This window comes from Scyliorhinus canicula, chromosome 17 (assembly GCF_902713615.1).
Source record: "Scyliorhinus canicula chromosome 17, sScyCan1.1, whole genome shotgun sequence".
NCBI classification, from domain to species: Eukaryota; Metazoa; Chordata; class Chondrichthyes; order Carcharhiniformes; family Scyliorhinidae; genus Scyliorhinus; species Scyliorhinus canicula.
The window spans coordinates 43033809-43057899 of record NC_052162.1 but is presented as its reverse complement, the minus strand read 5'-3'; the positions used below and the strand labels follow the sequence as shown (position 1 = coordinate 43057899).

Sequence of the window (24091 nt, the reverse complement as noted above, 5' to 3'; positions counted from 1 at the left end):
AAGGTACACAAAATACTAGGAGATAGACAGCACTAGAACAGGAAATAGCATCAGGTGGGGTCAGAGTAAGGGATAAAGTAATAAAGTCTAAATCAGGGTTATTGTGCATGTACATGAATGCAGTGTTGTAAAATAGATTGATGAGCTCCCTGAATGGCACAAGAGATAGAGATCACGATGAAGTGTGCTTATGACAGATATCAGGTGCATAATACAATGGAGAACCAGGCTGATAAAGAAAGTTCAGGGAAGAAGTTGAAAAAGCAAATAGGAAAAGCAAAGAGAGAGTATGACAAGAGTGGCAGCTAGATTTAGATTTAGTCATGTGTACCGAGGTACAGTGAAAAGTATTGTTCTGCGTACAGTTCGGGCAGATCGTTCCATCCATGAATACATAGAACATAATATATATAAGTACATAAACATAGACATCGGGTGCAACATATGGAATACAGTGCTACAACTGTAGAGAAGATGCAAAGAAAGATCAGTTCTGTCCATAAGAGGGTCATTCAGGAGTCTGGTAACAGCAGGGAAGCTGTTTTTGAAACTATTGGTGCGTGTTCTCAAACTTTTGTAGATTCTGCCGATGGAAGAGGTTGGAAGAGAGAAAAACCCAGGTAGGAGGGGTCTTTGATTATGCTGCCCCATTTCCCAAAGCAGTGGGAAGTGTAGATAGAATCAATGGATGGGAGGCGGGCCCATGTGATGGACTGGGCTGTGTTCATGACTCTGTAGTTTCTTATAGTCTTGGGCCGAGCAGTTGCCGTGTCCAAGCTGTGATACAGTGAGATAAAATGCTTATGGTGTATCTATAAAAATTGGTAAGGGTCATTGTGGACATACCAAATTTCCTTAATTTTATGAGTAAGTATAGGCGCTGTTGTGCTTTCTTGGTCGCAGCGTCAATGTGGGTGGACCAGGACAGATTGTTGGTGATGTTTATACCTAGGAATTTGAAGCTGTCAACCACATCCACCTCGGCACCATTGATATAGACAGGGGCATGTAACATACTTTGCTTGCTGAAGTTGATGACCAGCTCCTTAGTCTTGCTGACATTGAGGGAGAGATTTTTGTCATTGCACCATTTCACTAAGTTCTCTACCTCTCTCCTGTATTATGACTCATCGTTGTTTGAGATCCGACCTACTACGATCATGTCATCAGCAAACTTGTAGATGGAGTTGGAGATTAATTTTGCCACATAGGGGTGTGTGTATAAACCTAAAAAGGGAATCATAGATTCCTCTACAGGCATTTAAATTGTAAAAGGGTGGCACGTCTAGAAACATTAACGCGGGGGAAATTAATAGACATAGACAAATGTGAGTTAGTGAGTTAATTAAGAAAAAAGGGAATTAAGGAAAGGGAAAATTGTGTTCAACAAATTGGAGTTTCTTAAAGAAGTAACAGTGAGGGTTGATGAGGGTAATGCAGTTGATTAGTGTACATGGACTTCCAAAAGGCATTTGATGCAATGCCACCCAACTTGTGAGCAAACTTACAGCTCATGGAATAAAAGGGAAAGCAAAATTAATTCTTCGGGAATTGGCTGAAGGAAAGAAACAAGGAATAGTGGTTAATGGATATTTTTCAGTGTAGTGGAGGTCCCCGAGGATCAGTGTTGGAACCCTTGCTCATCCTAATATATTGACTTTGATCTTGGTGCACAATTTCAAAATCTGCAGATGATATGAAATTTGGAAGCGTTGTGAAGTGTGAGGAGAATAGTATAGAACTTCAAAAGGAAACAAATTGGTGGAATGGATGGGCAAGTGGCAGATGAAGTTCAATGCGGAGAAATGTGGTGATTAATTTTAGAAGGAAGAACATGGAGGCACAGTCTTAAATAGGGGATACGGAGTAGTCTGAATTTACATGTGGCATCCACAAATCAACGTCTGTGCAGTCAATGGCACCCTGCATTGGGGGGAGGTCTCGAATTCTGGCAAACTCACATATTGGCACTGCTAATTTCTCGCTGGAAAGAAAGAGTATTCGGCTGTTTTGACACAAAGAAAAAGTTAGTCACCCCTCAGTGCAACAAGTGATGACAAACTGCGGTATGTTCCAGATGTCACCTGGTCCTGCTTCGGAGGAGCCGGACTAAAGAAGTTAATGGCCACATTTGTAGCCACTGGCAATGCTGCCCTCATCCTGCTCTGAGGCTGCAAGTCTGCCTGCGTGAAGTGACAGACTTCATAGAATTTGCAGTGCAGAAGGATGCCATTTGGCCCATCGAGTCTGCACCGGCCCTTGGAAAAAGCACCCCGTTAATCCTAAGGCTCCATGCCATCCTCGTAACCCCACCTCACCTTTTTTTTGGACACTAAGGGCAATTTATCATGGCCAATCCACCTAACCTGCACATCTTTGGGCTGTGGGAGGGAACCGGAGCACCCGGAGGAAACCCACGCAGACACGGAGAGAACGTGCAGACTCCGCACAGACAGTGATCCAAGCCGGGAATTGAATCTGGGGCCCTGGAGCTGTGAAGCAATTGTGCTAACCACTGTGCTGCCTTGCTTCCCCCTGCAGCCAGGACAATGGGGTGGGACGTAAAGAGAGAGAAGAGAGAGAGTGTACGGTTAGTGAAACGGACATTGCAGGCAGTTCATGCCCTGAGAGTTGAAGTCAAATATTCCCTGAAGCGTGGATATGGCATCCAGCTGAGAGCACTTTTCCTCACTCACGCTGCTCCCTCTTCGAGCAAACTGTCCATTTCTGTGCCGCCTCTGCTAATTCTCCCAGTCAAGCTACAAATCAGGCGGAACAGTAACTACACTATCCCTTGAGAAACAAAGCTTTTACACGTCACACTTTTACTTGTAGACTTCACCAACTTTGAAGTAACAGTACAAACCACTATGAATTTCTATCAACTCACTGACAGCCAGTAGAAAAAAAGAATCATCAATTAACCTGGAAGCAGTTGATGATCTTTTTAAATAGCACGGGTGGGGAAGGAGGGAGTGTCCTTCCTCCTGCCGAATTCATGGTCAACTACGCAAAGTTGTGAGTGGACATTAGCTGGAGCACAGAGGTCAAAAATGGAACTGCGAGAGAATTAAATAAGGGCGACATCATTATCTGTCTACTTAGCATTTTTCTACCGAATACTGCCCATTTGAACAACCTACCCAAAATGGCATCTGGTGCAACCTGCACCCAGAAGTACGCAAGTGCAACAGGGATGCCAATATGGACCCAAAAACACAACCAAAGTTTGTGTTCAACAACATTTTGTGGCTACGCATTTGAGATTGCAGAAAACAAAGATTTGGCAATGAAATTTTAAATCAGAGAAACGTTGCAAAAGAGTTTGTGTTGATAAATCTAGACTAAAATTCTGTGTGACTCCATGTCCCTGGATTAGGAAGAGTGCAAGGATCCAACAGCTGATAGTTCCTGTGACCCCCCCCCCCCCCCCCTCACATGTGTGGTTGTAAGTGGGGGATTGGATGAGGAATGACTATGATGCTAATCCACAGTGGAACAATCTGCCATCATACAACATCTGGGCTCATGCAACAGAAGCTACTAAGGGGAACTACAAGAGCAGCTGAGATTGTGAACCCACACTTGGATTATCTGCCTTGCGAAAAGGGAAAAAAAAAATAGGTGTCAGGCCCCTTGGCCTTACAGCTCTTGTGGCAAAATGGTTCACAGCGATATGCTCACAGGTAACAGGTGGCCAAGTAGGCAAAAATAGAAGCCCATGGATTATTAACCCTTGTTCACTCCTCTTCTACCCTCATGAGGATTGGGGAGGCGGTGGCGGAGTGGTATTGTCGCTGGACTAGTAATCCAGAGACCCAGGGCAATGCTCTGGGGACCAAGGTTCAAATCCCACCACGGCAGATGGTGAAATTTGAATTCAATACAAATCTGGAATTAAAAGTCTAAAGATGAGTGTGAAACCATCGTCGATTGTCACAGAAACACATCTGGTTCACTAATCTGTCGTCCTTATATTTGACCCTCAGGGATGGGCAGTCAGCAACACCCACATCCCAACAAATTTTTTTTTTTAAAAAGGGATTTTTGTTTCAGAAAGTTTACAGCTCCCACCCTTAAATCCAGCACAAATGGAAAAACTCACATTTTTCTTTTGATTCCAGCCACACTGTTTGATTGCACCATAGTGGCAATGAAGTGGAGGATCTGTAGATACACAGAGAATGTGAATATATTTCAAATCATAGAATCATTCAGCACAATGGTGTCTAATTATCTCCCGTTTGTTTCCACAGCCTTGAAATTTGAAAGTGACTATTGAATCCGTTTCCACCACCAATTCAGACAGTGCATTTCAGATGATTCTTGACAAGCACAGGGGTGATAGATTATTGGGGGTAGGTGGGACGTAGATTTGAGGCTATCAGCCATGATCTTATTAAATGGCAGAGTAGACTCAAAGCGGCGAATGTTTCCACTGACTACCAACCGTCCGGCCAGTGCAAGCAGTTTCTGCTAATCTATTCTGTCAAACCCTTTATGATTTTGAACACCTCAATTTAATCTCCCATAACATTCACTGCTCCAAGAACAATCCCAGCTTCTTCAATCTCATCCGTGGTACCATTGTGGTAAATCTTCTCTATGTAAAGTGTTGTAGCCACAACTAGACACAGTGCTCCAGCTGAGGCCTAATCAGTGATCAATATGCTTTCATCTTGCAAATGAAGGAGGACATCTGCCTTTATTAAACAGCCTTTGTTATGAGGTTGACTATGCTTTGTCCCTTCTCTCTGTCCTTTCCTGAAAAGAGAGACATGCTGGGCAGACAATGACTTCATGGCCCCCTTCATTCTTCACCTGTGAGACCCAACAAGCAAGCACTGGAAAGCCTTTGAACCAGGGTGGGTAGTGCAGTCTAGCTCAATCCTGTGCAGACCCAAGGTGCACTGTCCAGCCTGGAGAGAAGACACAAGCACTGGACAGCAGGTTCAACAAGCAACTTCCCTTGTTCAGCCTAAAGGCACAGGGGCATATTGTAGCACACAAGATGAATTCACCACAGACTAATGATTAAATCTGGTCGCTGGCAATCCAGCATTTTCCTAACCCTAGTTGTACCTGAGACAGTGGTGACCTCTTCCTGAACCAAAGTAGTTTGCATGGTGAAGGTGATCCCACAATGCCATGAGATAAGGATTTCCAGGAACAATGAAGAAACTGCAATAAATTTTCAAATTTGAAAGGTGTGATTTGGGGGGGGGGGGCAGTTTCCATGTATTTGCTATCCTGCCTTTTAGGTTAAAGACTGCAGGTTTGGGAGTTGCTGCTGAAGTGGCTCTGAGAGTTGGGAGTGCACCCTACTCCAGCCACGTTACACCACGAGTGGTGGGAAAAACACAATGTCAGTGGGTGGGGTGCCAATCAAGCTGAATGCTTTGTCCTGGATTGTGTTGGGCTTGAGTTTTGGAGCTGCACCTATCCACGCACGTGAAGGTTGTTCCATCACACTCCTAGCATGTACCTTGTGGGTAGAAGACAAGTTTTGGGGTGTCAAGTGAGCCACCTGCGATAGAATACCCTGCCTCTAACCTGCTTCAGTTGCATTTTTATGCTCATCCAATTCAGCTCCCAGTTAATGGTGATCAACAGGATGAAGAATTAAAAACATTGAAAGTTTGTTACATTATGAAAAAAAACATCATTCACGTATATGCTGACTCATTTCAGACCACTTGTTGAACTTTTCTTAAGTTGCTCCTGTACGTCTTGGACTGAAGAGAAGCCGGTCAACTCAATTTAGTTAAAACATTCGATGACATACCTTCCGAATAACTTTGTGTTGCTGTAGTTGCTTCTGTTTCAGGGATGATATCTCCTTCCACAGTGCCTCATTTTCTCTGCGGACAAAATCTGCATTGAGAACCTCATTTAACAATCTACCAGCAATTGACAAAAGTAACTCTCATCATGTACAAAAGGTGAAATACAGTCAATACACTGCCAAACTTTTTTTTAAGTTTAAAAAAAAATTTAGAGTACCCAATTCAATTTTACCAATTAAGGGGCAATTTAGCTTGGCCAATCCACCTACCCTGCCCATCATTGGGTTGTGGGAGCGAAACTCACGCAGACACGGGTAGAATGTGCAAAATCCACACGGACATTGACCCAGAGCCGGGATCGAAACTGGGACCTCGGCGCCGTGAGGCAGCAGGGCTAACCCACTGTGCCACCGTGCTGCCCTCCACATTGCCAAAGTTGAGTATTGTATTCAAAATTGCCAAGTTCTTCAATATTTTGCCACCTTGAAATTAAAGTATTAACTCTTTGGCGAGGCCTAGATTGCCAATTATTTCAGAGTGAAGTACTCGTGCCAAAGGAGTCAACAATCATCCAGATTTGGGCTAGAAAGTGTTTGCATCCCTCTCAAATCAACTTCTAAAGGCTTTCTTTCTCTTCCGATGCCTTTCTACTCATCTGAGCCTGTCTCCCACCAACTCAAGATGGTTGTGCAAGGTAGCTGTCAATATTGGTCTGTGCATAAGCAGAAGACAGTGCTGATTGGATCGTAAAGCCCTTCACCCAGTTTCAGAGCAATGTGGAGCGCGGCCTCCCCTCGGTTTCTGGTGATGTTTCTGATCCATCCAGTGATGGCTGCTATTCAGTTTGCAGCTCTGCAGCTTGTTGCCATTGACAGACCCGGATTAAGGGGGGAAAAAATTCCAGAACGGGAGTTCAGGAACTATGGGGAGGGTGCAATTGCTTCCCTTTATTAAATGATGTTAACTTGATGCTGCCAGCACTGTAATATTTGCAATTCCAGGTGGTGATAATCGCACAAGCACCCTGCCACATATTACTCCCTATAAAGACGGCGGCTACACTTCCAATTACACATGCAGTGTTGGCAGCAAAGCAGACTTTTATTCGTTTTTCTGCTCTCACACTCTCTATCTCCATATTTTGACGCTGAATGGATTAATGGCACAGAGTCAGAATTCACTGATACTCAAAGGTCCAAATCCAGTCTAAACAAAATTTTACAATGCAAAGGCAGAGAGTTTGAATGTAAAAATGTATAGGGAGGAAATGGTATTTAAGTAACACCTGTTCACTTGAATAATAGCGTCAAGATAAACAATTTACGTACACCTTTTAGATAGCCAGATATAGCCAAAGGTCCCAAGCTGCCTTTTACAGGTGCAGATGCTGGATATTTAGAACAGTACAGCACAGAACAGGCCCTTCGGCCCTCGATGTTGTGCCGAGCAATGACCACCCCACTCAAACCCACGAATCCACCCTATACCCGTAACCAAACAACTCCCCCCCCCCTTAACCTTACTATTAGGACACTACGGGCAATTTAGCATGGCCAATCCACCTAACCCGCACATCTTTGGACTGTGGGAGGAAACCGGAGCACCCGGAGGAAACCCACGCACACACGGGGAGGACGTGCAGACTCCACACAGACAGTGACCCAGCCGGGAATCGAACCTGGGACCCTGGAGCTGTGAAGCATTGATGCTAACCACCATGCTGCCCACAGCACATATCTAGCAGGGATAGACACAATGACAGGTTTTGAGGCAACAAGAGAGGCAGCAAGAGTGATTTAAGAGGAAAATGCCAAACACAGAAACACAGGAAAAGTAATGCAAGTCTCTGATGTCACTTTCTCTTTCTTATGGGTTGGACAGAAAATCAGCTGCTATTTTATAAAATTTCAAAAAGTCAATGAAGAGTTCCAATTTCAGGCCTGGCTACTGTTTTAGATCTATTGGTAGCAGACATTTTGCTAGGTTTGACTCTAAAATTTCTGAATGCGGTGGGCTCAGTATGGACACTATTTATGTTAGTACTGCCTTTATTAATCATACAACTCAAACAATGTCTGGAAAAAATATGCTGAGGATTAATGATGTGACATAACACTTTTTCCCTTCCATATTTCCCCCATATGATGTGCTGAGGTATGGTCCCACAAATATATACCTTGTGTACTGGTGAAACGAACAAGAGTTCCTTCTCACCTGGTTGCAAGGACAGCCATGGGTCCACTGCGCCCATCTGCTCCATAAACGATCCCGTTCCCTAGCCATGCCGGTCATTTTCCCTGTGCAGGGCTTTGATCCGTCCATCAGTTCCAAACCCCGCCCACTGATCAATTGGTTTGTGTAGATGTAAGGGATTTCCGTCATGGTCTTCTTTATGAAATCTGTGTCGTCCCGGCTGGATGCGCACACATTTACCAGGACCACCGGTGCCCCATCCAGGACACCGATGACCATAATGAAATGTCCTCCTTGGTCCATAACCATCCTCGTCGCCATCAACAGTATCCTCGTGCTAATCAGGATAGCTGCCCCTCAGACCATCATCCCGTAACATGAGTGGTATGTCTGTCCCACCCAGCCCTTCCCTAACCGCAGCCGGTCCTTCTCCCTCAGGTACATCTCTCGAAGGAAGACTGTATCGGCTTTCAAACTTCTCAAATGGCGAAGACTCTGGATCTTTTCACTGGACCGTTATGCCCCCTGACGTTCCAGGTGTTAACCCTGGTGGGGGGGTCCGTCCGTCGTTCCCCCCCCCCCTCCCCCTCCCTCCCTCCCTCACCGTCCCCCCCACCCACCACCACTTCCTGCAGGATCAACCATACTTACATGGTGGACGCACCCCTGCAGTCCAGAGTTTTCCTTTGTTAGGGGGCCGTCTAAAATGGCCATGGTTACTGTTCTCACCATCAGGCCGAGTCCCTGTGCCCAGGTTTCCCTTTGTCCAGGGGGCACCCAACATGAGTGTCAACTGTGCGTCCACCACGTGGGTGCGCCCCTGCACTCCGGGGATTCCCTTTGTTTAGGGACCCTCCAAAGTGGCTGCTTGCTGCGCCATCTTGTTCCTTCAACCTGCACCTTACCTGAAACCAATTTGAACCCCATCTTTCTCTTGTCCTTGTGTACCCCCTTCCCCTCTCTGTCCCCACCTTCTACCCTCCCCCACCCCCTCAAATCTCCCATCCCTGCCCTTGTGGTTCCCCCCCCGCTAAATGCTCCCTCCCTGCGGTGAGGTACGTCGCAGCCCCGCTTGCCGTTGCTTTCGTGCTTTCTAGTGCTAGCTTTTCCTGCTAATGTGGTGGCTCCCTTCCTGGGGGCTGATCTTACCCCTTTCCTCTGCCCGCTAGTTAGCTGTTCCTTCTGTCTCCTCTTCACCCTCACCTGCGTTCCGCTGCCTATGCCCTTCCCTGTTATCTGATATTGCTGCTCAAAGTGAGGCAGTACTGTCCCACGTAAACATTGTATAAGTGCGTCACAGTACTTTTCTCTTTTCCTCCTCTGTTTCATCCTCAACACTGCCTTGTCCAGGCCATTCGTCCCACTGTGCCAGGATGTTGAAATAACATTGCTCGTTTTGGAATGCAACCCAGAGCCTGGCTGGGAATAGCATTCCAAATTTCACTCCACTTTTGTATAGGGCTGATTTCGCCTGGTTGAACTCAGCCCTACGCTTGGCCAGATCTGCCCCAATGTCCTGGTAAACTCATATCCTATGTCTTTCGTCTGCCTTGCCCACCGCAGGATCTTCTTCCAATCCTGTATGTATGTAATTTGGCAATTATTGCTCTTGGCTATTTCTCCGCCTTGGGCTTTGGTAGGAGCGTTCTGTGTGCCCTGTCGATCTCCGGCAGCTTGGGGAAGCTCCCTCCAAACTAGGTTACCCGGCATCTTGGCCACATAGTCCACCTGGTCCCTGCCTTCGATCCCGTCTGGCAGACCCGCCACATCGTCCACTAGGTCCTTGCCCTCAATCCCGTCTGGCAGGCCCACGGTCCAGATCCTTTGGCATCGAGACCGATTCTCCAGGTCCTCTCCCTTCCCCTTCAGGCTCCCATGGGTTGCCACCAAACTTTTTATTTTGGCCTCCAGAGGAATAATCCAGTCGCTCTGGGCCGTCGACACCTTTTCCGGCTCTAGAATTGTCTTCCCTTGTCTTCCCTTGAGCTTCCAGTTTCTTCCCCATATCATCTATCACGGTCTGCATAGCGACCAAGGCCTCCATCACTGCCACCTGGATCTCCACTTTTATCACCTCTCTCATCACCATCAATTTCTTCGTCAGGAACGTCTTCCATCCATCTCCCGGGGGTACTCTCCGGGGCCTCTTGAGTTCCCATCCGCTGGCATGTTGTACCTATTCTCTCCCTTTCTTACTTGTTGGTGAAATAAGTCTGAATGTTTGGGCTAAATTCATCCAAAAGTGCCTATTTGATCGTATTCTGGAGGAGAGCCACCTGATGTGCGCCGTCTCAGCATATCACCATCACCGAAACTCGATCGACAGATAGCTAACGGTACAAGTAGATTTAAAAAGGGAGCTCAGACATAATCATCCGTATTTTCAAATCCTCCTTAGATGCAAGTGTGGTGGTTTCGGAGGACTGGAGAATTGCAAATGTTACACCCTTTTTTAAAAATGGTGTAAAGATTAACCCAGCAACTAATACTGGTCAGTTTAACCTCAGCTGCAAGAAAGCTTTCAGAGATAATAATCCAGGAAAAAATTAACAGTCACATGGATAAGTGTAGATTTATTAAAGAAAGCCAGCACTGATTTGTTAAAAGTCAAATCACACCTAACTAATTTAACTGGGTTTTTCATGAGACAGGAAATTGGACTAGCTAAAAATTGCTCTTGCAGAGAGCTGGCATGGCTTGACAGACCAAATGGTCTCCTTTGGTGGTGTAACCGTTCTAACATGGTCAGTCAACTTAACAACGGTAGTAGGTAAAATGAAATCTCGACTCAAGAGCAAAATTAAAAATGTCATAATAAATAGCAATAAAGGGAAGGTTTCGCAAGACCAACTTCATCGGATCCTTTGAAAAGCTAACAGAAACACTAGATAAGAGTAATGTCATGAATGTAATTTATTTGGATTTCTAAAAGGTCTTTTAAACAGTGTTAAAAAAATACGCTAATGAATAAAGTTGGGTACTGCTAATCCAGGAATAAGTAGCAGAATGGATTGCTAGCTGGCTGCAAGACAGACAGAAATGAGGTAAAGGGTCATTCAGTTATTGAGTGTGGCTTTGGAATCAAAAACATAATTCCTCCAATATACGTAGGCTTCTGAATGTTATAATGATGCCGGCGGTAGAAGGGGAGGCGGAGATAGTGGTAGCATTAGACGTGGAGAAGGCCTTTGATAGGGTTGAGTGGGGGTACCTGTGGGAGGTGCTGGAAAGGTTTGGGTTCGGGGAGGGGTTTGTCAGGTGGGTGAGGGTGTTATATGAGGCCCCGATGGCGAGCGTAGCCACGAATAGGAGGAGATCGGAGTACTTTCGGTTGTACCGGGGGACGAGGCAGGGGTGTCCCCTGCCCCCTTTGCTCTTTGCCAATTGCGTTGGCAATTGAGCCACTGGCCATGGCGTTGAGGGAGTCGAGGAATTGGAGGGGTCTGGTGTGGGGTGGGGAGGAGCACCGAGTCTCATTATATGCAGATGACTTGTTGCTTTATGTGGCGGACCCAGTAGGGGGAATGCCGGAGGTGATGCAGATCCTGAGGGAATTTGGGGGCTTTTCTGGGTACAAGGTCAACCTGGGTAAGAGTGAGCTGTTCGTCGTGCACCCGGGGGCTCAAGAGGCGGGGATTGATAGGCTCCCGCTGAAAAGGGCGGAGAGGAGCTTTCGGTACCTGGGAGTCCAGGTGGCTAGGAGCTGGGGGGCCCTGCACAAGCTTAACCTCACTAGGCTGGTGGAGCAAATGGAGGAGGAGTTTAAAAGATGGGATATGTTGTCGCTGTCACTGGCGGGGAGGGTGCAGTCCGTTAAGATGACGGTGCTCCCAAGGTTTTTGTTTCTGTTCCAGTGCCTCCCCATCCTTATCCCGAAGGCCTTTTTTAGGAGGGTCAACAGGTGTATTACGGGATTTGTATGAGCGCATGGGACTCCGAGGGTGAGAAGGGTGTCTTTGGAGCGGGGCAGGGATAGGGGGGGGCTGGCGCTGCCCAACCTCTGTGGGTACTACTGGGCTGCCAACATAGCGATGGTGCGTAAGTGGGTAATGGACGGGGAAGGGGCAGCATGGAAGAGGATGGAGATGGCATCCAGCATGGACACGAGCCTGGAGGCGCTGGTAACGGCGCCGTTGCCGCTCCCTCCAACGAGGTATACCACGAGCCCGGTGGTGGCGGCTACCCTCAAAATTTGGGGGCAATGGAGACGGCATAGGGGAGAGGTGGGGATCTCGATGAAGTCCCCGATACGGGAAACCACCGGTTTGTACCAGGGAGCATCGATGGCGGGTTTCTTGGCTGGCACAGGGTAGGTATTAGGAGGTTGAGGGACCTGTTTGTGGATGGGAGCTTTGCAAGCCTGGGTGAGTTAGAGGGGAAGTTTGGGCTCCCCCCGCGGAACATGTTTAGGTACATGCAGGTGAGGGCGTTTGCCAGGCGGCAGGTGGAGGGGTTGCCTCTGCTGCCCCTACGTGGGGTACGGGACAGGGTGCTTTCGGGGGTGTGGGTTGGAGGGGGGAGGATTTCGGACATGTACAACGTCATGCAGGAGGTGGATGAGGCCTCGGTGGAGGAGCTGAAGGGTAAATGGGAAGAGGAGCTGGGTGAGGAGATTGAGGAGGGGACGTGGGCAGATGCCCTGGAAAGAGTGAATTCCTCCTCTTCCTGTGCGAGGCTTACATACAGTTCAAGGTGCTGCATAGGGCCCACATGACCGGGACGAGGATGAGTCGGTTTTTCGGGGGCGAAGACAGGTGTGCTAGGTGCTCAGGGAGCCCACGAACCACACCCATATGTTCTGGGCATGCCCAGCGCTGGGGGAGTTTTGGAAGGGGGTAGCAAGGACGGTGTCGAGGGTAGGATCCAGGGTCAAGCCAGGCTGGGGACTCGCAATTTTTGGGGTTGCAGTGGAGCCGGGAGTGCAGGAGGCGAAAGAGGCCGGTGTTCTGGCCTTTGCGTCCCTAGTATGCCGGCGGAGGATCTTGCTTCAATAGAAGGATGCGAGGCCCTCAAGCGTGGAGGCCTGGATCAATGATATGGCGGGGTTCATCAAGTTGGAGAAGGTGAAATTTGCCCTGAGGGGATCAGTACAGGGGTTCTTTAGGCGGTGGCAGCCTTTCCTGGACTTCCTGGCAGAACGGTAGGAAAATAGGCTGGCAGCAGCAGCAACCCGGGGGGGGAGAGAAATGTGTATATGTGTTTATTGAATATGCCGGGGGTTTATCTATTTCTTCTTTTTGTAGTTACTGGAGGGGGGGGGGGGGGGGGGGTTTGGTTTTGGGGGTTAGTGTTTTTCTTTTGGTTGGTGTTAATACTGGTTTCTTGTTGTTATTTTGTTATTTTCTGTTTTTGATATGTTTTGGAAAATCTCAATAAAAATTATTTTAAAATAAAAACATAATTCCTAATTTTTCAGGTGACACGAAATTGTGGGATAGTCAAGACGGAGAAGGACTGTAACATCAATGAACTTGCATGATTGATACATAATTAGCCAAAGAACTTCAACACAGATAAATGTGATGAATCATATTTTGGTCAGAAAAATAACGCGGTCACATATTACTTGGAAAACAAGAATCAAAATCGGGTACAGCAAAGAGATCAGAGTGTACAAATAGACAAATCACTAAAAGTAATGATGCAAGTTAATAAAGCCACATAGAAAAAGCATTATCAAGCACCAAGGTTTATTTCTAGAGGGACAGAATTGAGAAGTAGAGAAATTGTGTGAAATTGTATTGAACTTCAGATTGACCACAGGTAGTGAAGAGGCTGCAAAAACAATTTGCAGAGCGTCATACCCATCAGAAGGGATGAACAGGCCAAGTCTCTTATCTTAAGAGAGAAGGCCAAAAAGAGAGAAGGCCAAGGGTGACCTAAAGAGGTCTTTGAAAGCATGAACAGTTTTAATAAAGAAAGTGCTTCTACTTGTAGGAAAAAGCAAAATTGGAGGTGAGCGATAGGAGATAGTTGGCAAAATTCAGAAGCAACTCCTTTACCCAGAGTGGTGGGCATATCAAACTCACTACCAGAAAAATCTTGTTCAGGTCAATAGCATGGATTCATTAAAGTGGAGGTGAAATAAGCGTAGGAGATGATAAGAGAATTAGTTGAGGAAGGAGGTGGTTTGAGCGAAGCATAAATGCTGTCATGGTCTGGTTGTGACTAACAGCCTGTTGCTGTGCTGTATATTCTTATGCAATACAAGTGACACGGACAAAACCACAGAGGGTTAACCCCCCCCCCCCCACCTTTATTAGAAATATAACTTATTAGATACCTGTCAGCATGGCTCTGAAACCAGAAGGAAAGATTCCTCAACTTCAGTTTCTTAAAAACAAGCATTTCTGCTTTCTGTTTGACAATATCGGCATTTTTAAAAATATCACAACCTTTTAATAGTCAGGATCGTGCTGTCAGCCAGGTCATGTTTTCCCTTCATCTGACGAATATCTGATAAGAGTTTCAACACATCTTGCTGCCTCAGTTTAAGGTCATCCACTCGGGTCACAGAAACCTTCAATTGAAAAAAAATAAATCATACCTCAGGAAATTATTTATAAGGCTCTAGCTGTACACTCATAGTAAAGTAAGGAAGTAAAGTCGCCATAGTCCCAGGTGACCATAGGCTGTTTTCCCCTTTGAGGGGGAGAGCGGAGTGGTGGTGATTTAACCCGAGGTTCACCATGCCTCAGGCAAGGGGCAAGGTTGAGAACGTGGACCTTCATGAATAACTTCAGCTGGTATGGGAATTGAACCCACACTGTTGGCCTTGCTCTGCATCACAAACCAGCTGTCCAACCAACTGAGCGAAACCACTCATACACTCAACTCATCCTAAATTCCAAAGAATGCACTTATGGATCAAGGTTATCACATTATGATTTTGCAGGTTACATGTTCATTCTGCTCATTCAAAATTTTAGTCTTTTTCAGAGCAGTTGCATTTTCTTGCCCCCTTTAATTAAGGTTTACACACACCAGTCCCCCACCATCAGCCCTGTCCCTCTAATAAAGACATGATGATTGATTCAATATGGTTGACAGCATTAGGAGCTGGATGGTGGTACCTTGTTCAAATGGGCACTCAAATATGAAAACCTGCTCATTAAGTGCATGTAGATTATTTGTCTATTTTGGAGGTACCACAGCAAAGTCCAATTGTATCCTTACCTGACATCTTTATAATCAGAGACACTAATCAGAAATCAGTAGCAAGAACCCTGGAGAATGTCTCTTTATGGTCAGGGCAGTGTACATATACACATCAAATATCCCACTCAGTTGTTCTCCAGAATAAGATAATGTAACACAAAGAATAACATATTTTCAATGTTTTATACTATTCCAGCACTACTTAGACCAAATTACAATAAGTAGGCTTTAGCCAATAGGTTGCCAAAATACAAAATTACCACATTTCAGATGTGAATTGAACAACATGCAATTTGTTGGGAAGAATATAAAACTACAATGTTCATTGCTACTTTTGCAGATTTAATTTGTTTCCCAATTTGCTTGTGATTACAGCTGAAAGTGAATAAATGCATTTTCACATTAAAGGAAAAGCAATATAATTTATAAAATATACCTACTATCCACTCCCAAAATGAACACACAGTACCCATCAATGGCTGGTTTTCAAATCAGAAATTACTAGGATATAATTTTAAAAATCTTCTGTCTGCATGCACCTGGTCTACAAAATCTTATATAACTGTCAAGGGTTTCCAGTTAGAATGGAATTTGCTCCATAAACCTATGTTCTACTGTACGAAACTGGATCCTCCTGCCAATGGCGGTACCTCAGTTTTGAAGCTCCCGGCTCCTCAGCACATATCCTACTTCCCAAAATCATGCTTTGCAATTAAATTATAAACAATGGAACAGAACTAAAATATTATAAAGATGGAACGTACGTCTTCAGAATGAGAACTGATTTAGACCCACATTAAGTCCTTGCCCTCCAACCCATGCAACTGTATGGCTACGTTTGGTCCTGGAGATCAATTAGTCTGCATTTCCTGAGAGATGCAAAGGTTGCAAACTGTTTGTAAAATCTTTTGTTTGCTGATTTGCTTAAATAACCCTAATTTCTAGTTTACAACTCAAGATATATATCTATTAGTGTATCAGTCAATGTTAGCAATTAGAAGTTTAAAATATTATTCCTGGAGTGTACTTAATCAATAGAAGGATAATTATGTAGCCTGCCATTCCAGTTTACTTAACAGAGGGCTTAATTTTACGAGATGCCAGACCGCCCCCAACTGGCCCCCTCCCCATCTAGCTAAAAAGGCTGGAGGCGGGATTTCCACCCCTCAGTCTTAGCCAATCAGAGGGTCTGGGTAAGCGTATAGGGCTTTGCCAGGTACCCAACGTCCAGCCCATGGCAAGAGGGTGAAGAGGTTGGGCTTCACATTTGGGTATGACAGGCCAATGGTGGGAGGGGAACTGGGGGTGTGAATGGCAAAATTGAGAGGTGGGGAGTTACTCCAATGGGCCCAGAGGGCTCAGAAAAGCTCCACCCATTGGGCTAGACATTTGGCTTGGGCCTCTCCTGGTTAAATAGTAGTGGCGGAAGAATGAGGCCTTAAGTTGTTAATATTTGCCCAGTGAAAGGGCCTCAATTGGTCCAGAGGCAGGAAGGCTGCCTGACATCTCCCTGGTAAATGGGGCCAGAACCAGAGGTGAACTTGTCTACAGAGGGATAGAGCTTTATGCTTAGAAAGAACATCTGGAATCCACCTTACTTTAACAGCAACAACCTGTCTTCATGACCACCCAGAATGCTTTCAAATTGCCTCATACAAGCTATAACTGGCACTTCATAGAATGGAATCCCTATAGTGCAGAAGGAAGCCATTTGGCTCATCAAGCCTGCACTGGTCCTCTAAAAGAGCACCCTGACCAGGCTCCCACCCTATCCCTGCAACACCATAACCACACTTAACGCACACATCCCTGGACCCTAAGGGGCAATTTAGCATGGCCAATCCATCAAACCTGCACATCTTTGGACTCTTTTTCCAATAAATTTTTTTTTCTTTTTTTTATAAATTTAGAGTACCCAATTAATTTTTTCCAATTAAGGGGCAATTTAACACGGCCAATCCACCTACCCTGCACATCTTTAGGTTGTGGAGGCGAAACCCACACAAACACGGGGAGAATGTGCAAACTCCACACGGACAGTGACCCAGAGCCGGGATCGAACCTGGGACCTCAGCGCCGTGAGGCAGCAGGGCTAACCCACTGCGCCACCGTGCTGCCCTTTTTTTCCAATAAATTATGGGTTCCTTGGAGCCCTTTCCTCCCTTCGCATCAATAACTTATTTTATCAACCCAATTAGTCCATTTTTGCTAAATAAACCCTACATTCAAGGCTTTCCCAAGCTGTACTTCCTCAATACCCAAAATACAACACTCAATAGAACAGCTGACTCACTAAATTTTGATTACTTCCATGTCTGACTTATAATTAATACAAAGAAACTATTTCTTCACAGCTCACAAACCAGTCAGCAGTTACCACCTATTTTGAATCAATGCACCAATGCAGTCCTTCAATTTCTTGGCCTCGCTACTTCCGTAGATTTCAAATGTAATTCCCACACCTCCTTCACTATTGAAATTACTGTAAAAACCTCTAGCCAGAATTTTACCAGGCCATTGGCAATGGGCTGAGAAGCTGGACGGCTTGCAAAATATAAATGGGAAGGCCTTGCGGGGGTGGTGAGCCTGATGTCTTCCTGCTGCCCCAAATCCCTTGCCAATTTGGTCTGCAGTAGGAACATTGCAGACATGCTACCCAGCAGAATTCTAATTGAGCTGATGAAGTGGTCAATCGAGGGCCTTTTCCCAACTCGGCAGACATTTTGCCTGCACAAAGAGAGCTCGCCATCGTGCGAGGAGACCACACATTGAAAGCTGGTAGCTTTGCAGTGGCTCCGGTGGTGCCTTTTTGGACACTCCAAAGACCAGAGCGAGCGTCCCGTGAGAGTAACGACTGCACCCCTCCACACAACGACGCCCGCCACATGTGCTAAACAATCCCTCCATTCCGAGATTGGGAACAATGGCATTGCTGCGCTGCCAGCCCTCTGATTGGACCAGCAACACTTGGGGGCAGATCGCAATCTTTAAGTGGGATGCCAGCCCCAATAGCAACCACTTAATTGGTCACCACTTGGATGGCCTGAGAAATGTGCCTCCCCAGGTGTGCTGCTAGCCAAGCTGGGGCCACCTCCAGCCCCAAAACTTTGATCACAATGGAAAGCTTTGTCCCTCTGTTTCCTCAATTCATTTCCCCTTAAAAGGCAATAAGAGCACAACTCTGCACAAAGTCCCAATTTCTCAAAGAGTTGAATACGGCTCAAAATTTTGGAGGGTCTTCTTTGCACTTCTCTTTCACTCTTAGGACAGGATATAAGAAAATTACCTAAATTATCGGATAGATAAATCCTTTTCTCTGCTCCAATCCCCTGCTCTCTCCGTAACAACCATCTTTGCATATGCTGACAAAACACAAATACAGCCATGGTCACTGTGACACTGAACTTGAAATTTTCATTTGAAACTTCAAATTAATATTGTACATGCTCCTCCTCCTCCTCCCACCCAAACTGTAATGTGAATAAGACCTTGCACCATATTCAAAGGCTTTGCTAGATGCCCAGACCTCGAAGGGATATCTGAATTTGTAACATTGGATTAATTGCAATCATTCAGGGTGGCATGGTGGCACTGTGGTTAGCACTGCTACCTCACGGTGCTGATGACCCAGGTTCGATCCGGCCCCGGGTCGCTGTCCGTGTGGGGTTTGCACATTCTCCCAGTGTCTGCGTGGGTCTCACCCCCACAACCCAAAGATATGCAGGGTAGGTGGATTGGCCATGCTGAATTGCCCCCAATTGGAACAAAATAATTGGGGTAATCTAAATTTATTATAAAAGTAAATAAATAAATTGCAATCAACCAGCCCAGCACCTGATTTAGTTGAACAGAATGGTGGAATAAATCCCAATTGAAGTGGCAATTTTTATTGATAGCATGATGGGCTAATCCTTGACACCAAGAACTCAGGTTGAGGGTCTCATGTTGCAGGAGAATCTGGAGCAATTCTAAGTTTGAAATGTACAAACAGCGAAGGAGGAGAGGAGTCTCGCTTTCTTTCCAGCCATGAAGACAGCTTACAGGAAGAGATAAACACTAGGTGAGGCATAGAAATAATAATGCTCGCTAGTTTCAGAAACTTGCCCGTGAGGTGAATACAGCTCATCAACAAATGTTGAGTTTGTTATTTTTCACGTTCCAAAAAGTGATAAGAAATGAATTAACATTTGCAAAAATATCGATAGCTAACAGACTACATGTAGAATAATCCCAATTGTTGGTTTAGAACTGGCACCATTAAAGTAATTGTCAGCATTCCACCTTCCAAAAGATAGCAGAAACTTACAAGATCCAGCATCCAATAGAGGAAGCAGTGGCGCAGAAGTTGCGTCACTGGGCCAGTAATCCAGAGCAAGATCTGGGAACCCAGGTTCAAATCTTGCCATGGTAGAATAGCGAAATTTGAATTCAATTTTTTTTTAAATCATTGTTGATTGTCATAAATACCCATCTGGCTCAGACGTCCTTCCCTGGTCCAGTCTGTATGCGACTCAGGATGCACAGCAATATGGCTGACTCTCAAATGTTTCTGAATATTTATTCAAATCTGATTTTCTTTGGCCTTCAAGAGCTTCTTAAATGTTGAGGGTTCCCAGCTCTACCACACTTTCGGGCCATTTACCTATCATGCCCTCAGGTGCTTGGTCCCTCTACAAAGGGAAAGTTTCTGACTATTTACATAATTCTGTATCTCAATCAGGTCTACCACCTGACCAGCCTCCCTTCATCTCCGAAACACACCAGCCCAGGCAACCCAAACTGTAATGTGAATAAGACCTTACACCATAATCAAAGGCTTTGCTAGAAACCTGGAAATCTTCTCTGCACACTTTCTAGTGCAATCACATCCTTCCTATAGCGTGGCAAACAAAACTGCACACAGTACTCTAGCTGTGGCCTAATGAGTATTTTATACAACACCATCATAACCATAGTCTATGCCTCAGCCAATAAAAGCAAGTATCCCATATGCCTTCTTACACCCCTTATCAACCAGTCTTCTTGCCTTCAGATATTTTTAGACATGCAGCCCAAATATTCCCATTATCCTCTGAACTTCATAGGGTCCTACCGTTCATTGTGTATTCCCTGGCCTTGTTAAAACTCCCAACCTCACTTTTCAGGGTTAAAGTTCATTTGCCACTGTTCTGCCCATCTGATCAGCCCACCTCCATCGTCCTGTAATCTAAAGCTTTCCACCTCGCTATTTTACCACACCACCAATTTTCCTGTCGCCTGCACACTTACTGATCATACGTCCCACATTAACGTTCAGATCATTAATGTACACTACACTACATGTACACCACCAGACACAGGCCTCCAGTCATAAAAACAACGTTCTACCAACACCTTCTGCCTCTTGCCACTGAGCTAATTTTGGATTCAATTTGCCAAAGTGCCCTGGATCCCATGGGCTCTTATCTTCGTGATCAGTCTCCCATGCAGGACCTTGTCAAAAGCCTGAATCAAGTCCATGTTGATGACATCAAATGCACTGACCTCATCTACACACCTAGTCACATCCTAGAAAAATTAAAAAATGTGTCAGGTGTAGGGCAAGGTGGCACAGTGGTTAGCACTGCTGCCTCACGGCGCTGAGGCACTAGGTTCGACCCCAGCTTTGGGTTACTGCCCGTGTGGAGTTTGCACATTCTCCCCATGTTTGCGTGAGTTTCACCCCCACAACCAAAAAATGTGCACGGTAGGAGGACCGGCCACACTAAACTGCCCCTTAATTGGAAAAAATAAATTGGGCACAATAAATTATTTTTCAAAAAGAAAGAAAAAAAAAGATATAGGGGTGATCGAACGGCCACGCTGCCCCCTAAAAGCAGCTCGCTGTGGCACAGCATGGCCGTTAGAATTCTGGAAACCCCCGCTCCTGGGATCTACCCGGCTTACAACGCCTCAAGATCTAATGCGATTTTGCGAGATGTTGCAATTTAAATCCTGCCCATTGTGGATGGGATCACCTTTTGGAAGCTGCAGGTGGATGCTCAGCAGGGATCCCCCCCATAGTGCATTAGGGGTTGGGTGATCACTTTGGGGCTCCAGAGGTCTGGACACCACTCTCTTACTATACTGGGGAGTTCCAGCAAGCGGAGCTCCTCAGTGTACAAAACGGGGTTATGTGCGGCATTGGCCGCTCGTTTCCCGCTGAGGCCCCCCTATCTAACCCGGGTGGCATTTTATAGTGTTGTGTTTCTTGGCACTGAGTGCCAGGAAACGCATAGCTAAACGCGCTCGCTATGGGACTTTGTTCCCAATGAGTTAAATCCCGCCCATAGGATAAACCTTCCACAATACTGTCCATTCATGTTACAGTTCACTCACGGAATCCAAGTGACAACCTTCATTTTCATGTGCATGCTCTCGACTGGAGCTATGGAACGTGATGGTAGAGAGTCCAACTTACTTTCCATCACATGAATCTCCTCCTACCGCCTGACATTAGTGTGTGGTGGAAGGATTTACAGGTTGATATTCAACCCGTTTGGCAGCATTGCGAACGTAAACTCCTTGGCCATGAGGTCCTGGGGTGGGGCACGAATCTGGTGCTTCAGACTGAGGCGCAGGGAAATTACACACTGCGCCACAACGCAGCCAGTGTTCAATAGATTAAACCTCTTAGCTGTGCTCCAAGTCTCAACCCCAATCTCAAGTGACAATCAAAATCTCTGTCTCAAATACTTCAACAATGTCTGATTTGTACTGAATCATTCAGCCATAAATCCACCAGCTTTGACCGCCAGGCACTGTGATTTGTTTGTACACTGATTCATGAAAAAGGCTTAAAATCAACCACAACCCACAAATGAGTAACACTTGCCTTCCTCTTGATGTGGTCCAGTAACTGAGGTTCTCCTTGTCTGAAGCGTGGGTGCTGAAACTCAATTATATCATCCAAATCTCGGGGCAGACCTACACCTATGTGAACCACCTTATGAAAGCCATCTGTAATAGAATATAAAGTCAAGAAAGAGTTAGAGGTAGGGACATCATCGATAAAAGTAGAATGGAACTTTATTTTACATACGAACACACAAATCAGGAGGAGTAGGCCATTCAGCCCCTCGAGTCTGCTCTGCCATTAAATATCATGGCTGACCTGATTGTAACTTCAACTCCACATTCCTGCCTACCACCGATAACCTTTCATTAATCAAATCAAGAGTCTATTTAGCTCTGCCTTAAAAATATTCAAAGACTCTACTTCCACTTCCTTTTGAGGAGGAGCTCCAGATTCTCACGGCCCTCAAAGATACATCAATTCTCCTCATCTCCATCTTAGACTCCTGCTTCTAGATTCTCTGACAAGTGGAAACATCATCGCCACATCCACCCTGTCAATACTCCTCAGGACCTTACAGGTTTTGATCAAGTCACCTCTTACTCTTCTGCACCTCTAGTGGATACAAACCTAACCTCTCCAACCTTTCCTCATAAGGCAATCCACTCATTCCTGGAATCAAACCAGGAGTAAACCCTCTCTAAACTACTTCTAATACATTTACAGCTTCCTGGAATTAATCCAGGAGTAAACCCTCTCTAAACTACTTCTAATACATTTACAGCTTTCTTTAAATAAGGAGACCAATACTGTAGACCAGGGGTGGGCAAACTTTTCCGTGCAAGGGCCACATTCAGAAATTCACAATTCACAAAGGGCCGCATAGTATATTAAGTAAAATAATTACTTCACCCGGTTATGATTCTGGGCGCCTCATATAGAACATAGAACAGTACAGCACAGAACAGGCCCTTCGGCCCTCGACGTTGTGCCGAGCAATGATCATCCTACTCAAGTCAACGTATCCACCCTATACCAGTAAGTAACCCAACAGCCCCCCCCCCCATTAACCTTAAAAAAAAAAAATTTTTTTTTTTAAATTAAAAAAAAATTAAAAAAAATTTTTTTTTTTTAATGACTTGGAGGGCCGCAGAAATACCTTTGGCGGGCCGCATGCGGCCCGCGGGCCGTAGTTTGCCCACCCCTGCTGTAGACAATACTCAAGCTGTGATCTCACCAATGCCCTATACAACTGAAGCATAACCCTACTTTTGTAATCACGTCTCCTCACAATAAGTGATCATATTCTATTGGCTTTCCTAATTACTTGCTGTACTTGTATACCAGCCTTTTGTGATGCATGCAGTGGGACACCTAGATCCCTCTGTACCTCAAGAGCACTGCAATCTCTCTCCAGTTAGATAATCATTTTTTTTTTATTCTTCCTGACAAAATGGACCATTTCACATGTGCCCACATAATACTCCCATTTGCCAGATTTTTGCTCACTCATAACATATATCCTTTTGTAGCCTCCTTACATCCTCTGCACAATTTACTTTCCATCCATCTTTGTGTTGTCAGCAAATTTAGCAACCATACCTTCAGTCCCTTCGTCCAAATCATTTATATAGATTGGAAAAAGTGGAAGCCCAGCATTGACCCCTATGGCACACCGTTCATCACATCTGCCAACCAGAAAAAGACCCATTAATACCTATTCTGTTTCCTGTTAGCTGGTCGATCTTTAATCCATGCCAATATATTACACCCTACACATGTGACTCCTTCAAAGAACTCCAAAAATTGGTTAAACATGATTTTCCTTTCACAAAACCATACTCACTCTGCTTGATTGCCTTGAATTTTTCCAAGTGCCCTGCTATAAGATCTTTAATAATGGCTCACATTGGGGTGGCATGGTGGCACAGTGGTTAGCAATGCTGCCTCATCGCTCCAAGGACCCGGCTTCGATCCCGGCCCCGGGTCACTGTCCGTGTGGTGTTTGCACATTCTCCCCGGGTCTGTGTGGGTCTCACCCCCACAACCCAAAGATGTGCAGGGTAGGTAGATTGGCCACACTAAATTGTTACTTAATTGGGGGGAAAAAAGAATTTGGTACTCTTAAAAAAAATGTTTT

At 45.5% G+C, this 24091-nt stretch overlaps 1 protein-coding gene across 1 annotated transcript in view; it reads right to left on the bottom strand.

The window, feature by feature from the left end:
- The window catches only part of LOC119952018 (heat shock factor protein 1-like), a 57076-nt gene that overhangs the window by 19067 nt on the left and 13918 nt on the right, over positions 1-24091 (bottom strand). Inside the window, exons 3-6 of the mRNA XM_038775484.1 lie at positions 21991-22115; positions 14375-14499; positions 5786-5861; positions 4106-4167 (exon numbers count right to left, since the gene is read on the bottom strand). Coding sequence (XP_038631412.1) covers positions 4106-4167; positions 5786-5861; positions 14375-14499; positions 21991-22115 — 388 coding nt within the window. The remainder of the gene's footprint in view (positions 1-4105; positions 4168-5785; positions 5862-14374; positions 14500-21990; positions 22116-24091) is intronic.